The 4,171-nt window shown below is 45.6% G+C and overlaps 1 protein-coding gene across 1 annotated transcript in view; it reads right to left on the bottom strand.

The window, feature by feature from the left end:
* Positions 1 to 4,171, bottom strand: part of KIF6 (kinesin family member 6) — a 501,761-nt gene that overhangs the window by 10,198 nt on the left and 487,392 nt on the right. Inside the window, exon 19 of the mRNA XM_045294777.1 lies at positions 2,808 to 2,905. Coding sequence (XP_045150712.1) covers positions 2,808 to 2,905 — 98 coding nt within the window. The remainder of the gene's footprint in view (positions 1 to 2,807; positions 2,906 to 4,171) is intronic.

Below are 4,171 nucleotides of genomic sequence, written 5' to 3'. Positions count from 1 at the left end.
GGAGGTGGATGAACTCCAGACCAACAGGAAGGGGACAGGTGGACGACTACAGGGGCAAAGGAACCCAAGAGCAGCAGGCTAAGCTTGTGGCTACAAAGATAAATGACGCTAAGGCCGGCAGATCAGATGGCAAGCTGCAGAAGACTCCCAGGATTAGCAGGCAAGATGGTAGGCTGTTGGTTCAAGTCCAAAGAACTGGAGGCCCACAATCCAGATACAGGATTCAGACCCAGCAAAAAGCACCCACGTATATGGGAGGTAGGCCGCAGGCCTGAGGCAATGCATTGACCTGCGAAAGGGCGTTTACCCCACTCTAATTTAATCCCTTTATGGAGGCTTACAACTAATTGGCTGTGATTACATTGTGTTAGGCCAGGTCATAGGTGATGGCGAAACCATTGAGAATCCTGGCCCAGTCGAGTTGACACAAAACAGTAGCTATCACAGGGTTTGACTCTGTTGTCTTTAACGCTTACAAACCACCCAGTTTTTCTGGGCTTCCTTAATTTTTTGCGTGGGGCAAACCTTCCTCTTATCGTCTACTGCCTCTCCCTTCATGTAAGGTGACACCTGTCTCCCCTCTAGCCCGTGGCTGCCCCGCCCACCTCTGGCAGCCACAGTCGGGAAAGCCTTTCTTGACTTCTTACAATAGTGGTCTCACGCAATATTTGGTCTTTCGTGATCGACTAATTTCCCTTAGCGCCATGCCCACCAGTTCATCCACACGATGAAGCATTTCGCAGATGTAACACTTCTTAAAACAATTTTATTGGCATGTAATTCACATACCATACAATTCAGCAGTTTCATCATTATTTTTGAATGCTGCCTATGCAACTCGGTGGCACAGTGGTTGAGCATTGGGCTGTGATTCAAAAGGTTCACACTTCGAAACCACCTGGTGCGCCTCAGGAGAAAGACGGGCTTTCTACTCCCGTCAAGAGCTACCGTTTCAGAAACACCGCAGAGACAGCTAGTTCTCCCTTGTCCTAGGGCCGTGGTTCTCAACCTTCCCAGGCTGTGACCCTTTCAGACAGGTCCTCATGGGGTGGTGACCTCCAACCATCACATCATTTTCGTTGCTACTTCATCACTGTCATTTTGCTACTGTCGTGAATCGTCGTGTAAACATCCGATAGGCAGGACGTATTTTCATTGTTACAAATTGAACATCATTAAAGCATAGTGTGAATCACAAAAACAATATGTAATTAGATATTGCGAAATGTTTATTTCTCATGACACATCAATGAAATGTTGTCTTGAAGCGTGGTGTAGCATGGGTCACAGGCTTCACGCCGGGGACTCGTCTGTGGGCGTGTCTGCATGTGGGTGGACCCCCCTGGAGACGGATTGAGGAGTGGTGTCTTGGTTCCTAAGAACATCGGAAACATGTGTTTTCTGTTAGTCTTAGGCGACCTCTGTGAAAGGGTCGTTCGACCCCCAAAGGGGTCGTGACCCACGGGTTGAGAACCACTCTCCTATGCTCTCCTAGAGGGTCAGCATAGACTTGAAGCCAGTGAGTTGTGCACCAAAGTTTAAGTATGCGCCCTTCCAGGGGTGAGCATTTTGGTGAGTCCTGCAGTGAACGTGGGTGTGCAAGTATCGATTCAGGTTGCGGCTCTTGTTTCTCTAGAACTTGGACCAAGGAGAGACATTTCTAGGTCATGTGGTCATTCTAGTCCCATCTTTTTGAGGAAAGCCAGGCACAGGGCTGTCCACCGTGGCTGCACCATTGTTTAGTCCCCCAGCAAGGGTGTGAGAATTTCAGTCTCACGGCAACCCAGCCAGCATTTGTTGTTTGCTCCTTTTTTATCCTTGCTCTTAATGTGGGGGTGAAGTGATGCATCATCGTTGTTCATTTTGACTCGTGATGACTTCAAGGGCAGAGGAGAAATGTCCCAGAGGGGTTTCTAGGATGTAATATTACACACACACACACACACACAGACACATGCACACACACACACACACAACCCCAAAACATTTTATTGTGATTTGGGTAAAGTTTATATATACACACTTTGTTTTATGACACTGATTACAATCCCCACAACTTAATAGCGCTCATCGTAATAGTTCATCTCTCTCTGGTCTCCCTTCCTGCCTTCTCAGTTTTATCTCTGGGCTGCCTCTGTGACCCCGATGGTCGATGGTTATAAGGAGGCGGACTTTCTCAAGTGTTACTGTGCACCTTCTGGATCTGCTTATTGTTTGGCTGAACGTTGACCCCCAAGGATGAGTTCAGTTTCAGGCCTGAAGGGGGTCTCCAGGGCCATAGTCTCAGGAGTTCCATCTGAATCTATCAGAAGAGTTTGAGTTGTGTTTTCTTTTTTTGATATGGTGTGAGTTCTAGATTCTAGTTTTTTTTATGTGTGGAAATCCAGTTTTCCTAGAACCATTTATTAAAGAATATCTTCTCCCCCAATTTGATGAGCTTTTCACCCTTGTTGAATGTCAGTTAACTATCAATGTATGGGATATTTCTGGATTCTCAATTCTTTTCTGTTGGTCTCTATGTCTATCATTACACGGGTACCAAGCCGTTTTGATTCACATAGCCTTATAGCATGTTTGACAATTATCAAGTGTGAGTCCTCTTACTTTATTTACCCGCGTTCAAGATTGTGCTGGCTATTCGGGGTCCTTTGCCCTCCTGTATACATTTCAGGATTGACTCACCCATTTCCTCAAAGAAGGCAATTGGGGGATGATGGGGATAACATTGAATTTACAGATTGCTCTGAGTAGTATTGGCATCTTACCTGTGCTAAGCCTTCCAGTCCATGAACATGAATACCCCTTACCTTTTATTTGAGGGAGTCCAGGGCTGTTCGTGCTGGGATTCAGGTGTCTGGGGGAACGACTTCGTGTGATCATGTGAATTCACTGCTGGAGAATTTGTCTATTGGCACAAGAAGGAGTTTTGTAATGTTAGCTTGACTATACTGCCATGAGAAAATGTTCTTGACATATTGCTTCAAGGAGGAAATCCTGCTATAAGAGTTGGTATACAGGTAGTCCCAAAATTACAAATGAGTCCCGTTCTTAAGACTGTATAAGGCAAATTTGTATGCAATTTTCACAGCTAGGTCTGGTTACATCTGATACCAGTTAGTCATATGTTTGTCTTAGTAGGTAGTATACGGCATACCTGGCTACGCAGAAAAAACATGTAAGAAACACTTCCAGATACATGAAAACATACTTAACACAAAGATACAGTAAAAATAATATTTTGATTGGGTTCCAAAGTCACGTCTGTTTTCGGGTTATGAACCACTGCATGCTTCTCAAGATTTCAAATAGAATTGGCTTTTCAGAGATTGCTTCAGAACTATGGATCATATGTGCCAGGATAATTGCAACTCGGGTACTGGATGGATGCAGTGTATCTGGGGACATGGTAATAACCATCACTGTGGACTTTAAAATATTATTTGGGGGTGGTAGGATCACAGATACTGTTTGATGTAGTCTTTGGGCTTTCCAAATTAGGCACGGGTTACTTTTTGTGGTCAAGAGAAAAATGTTTAAACGATTATCTGACAATTCTTCAGAGGCCTTTCTTATTTTGATTGCCCTTGTCCCAAATAGACAGTTGTCAGAGTCCGGAGAACTCCATCAACCATGAAACAGGCCCAGCGGGGCACACTGGTGACCTTGTGCATCTCCACACCAACCAGAACCACCCAGCAAAGCCTTAGCTGTTGAGTCCAGTCCAGCCTGTACTGCTACGAAGTACAATGGAGTTCCAGGGGTCCCCTTGGCTGCAATCTTTAGATCTCCAGGCCTTTCCTCCACAGATGGCTCTGCTGGCCGAGTTTGAACTGGCAGCCTTCCAGCTCCTAACTGAGTGCAAACGGTTTGTGCCACCCAGTGGTCTTATTGGTCTCACAAACCCACTGCTGTCCAGTAGATTCCGGCTCCTCCTGACCCTACCGGATGGAGCAGGATGGATGCCCAGGATGGATCTGCTCCATCAGGTTTCCGGGGTGGTGATGTTTTGGTAATTTAATCATTTTATTGGCGGCTCGTACAACTCTTATCACAATCCATACATACATCCACTGTGTCAAGCACATTTGTACATTTGTTGCCATCATCATTCTCAAAACATTTGCTTTCTACTTGGGCCCTTGGTGTCAGTTCCTCATTTTTATCCCCTTCC

This window comes from Echinops telfairi, unplaced genomic scaffold, assembly GCF_000313985.2.
Source record: "Echinops telfairi isolate 266 unplaced genomic scaffold, ASM31398v2 ScPeMD7_3533;HRSCAF=4204_1, whole genome shotgun sequence".
NCBI lineage: Eukaryota > Metazoa > Chordata > Mammalia > Afrosoricida > Tenrecidae > Echinops > Echinops telfairi.
The sequence above is the reverse complement of the archived record's forward strand: the minus strand, read 5'-3'. Positions and strand labels throughout refer to the sequence as shown.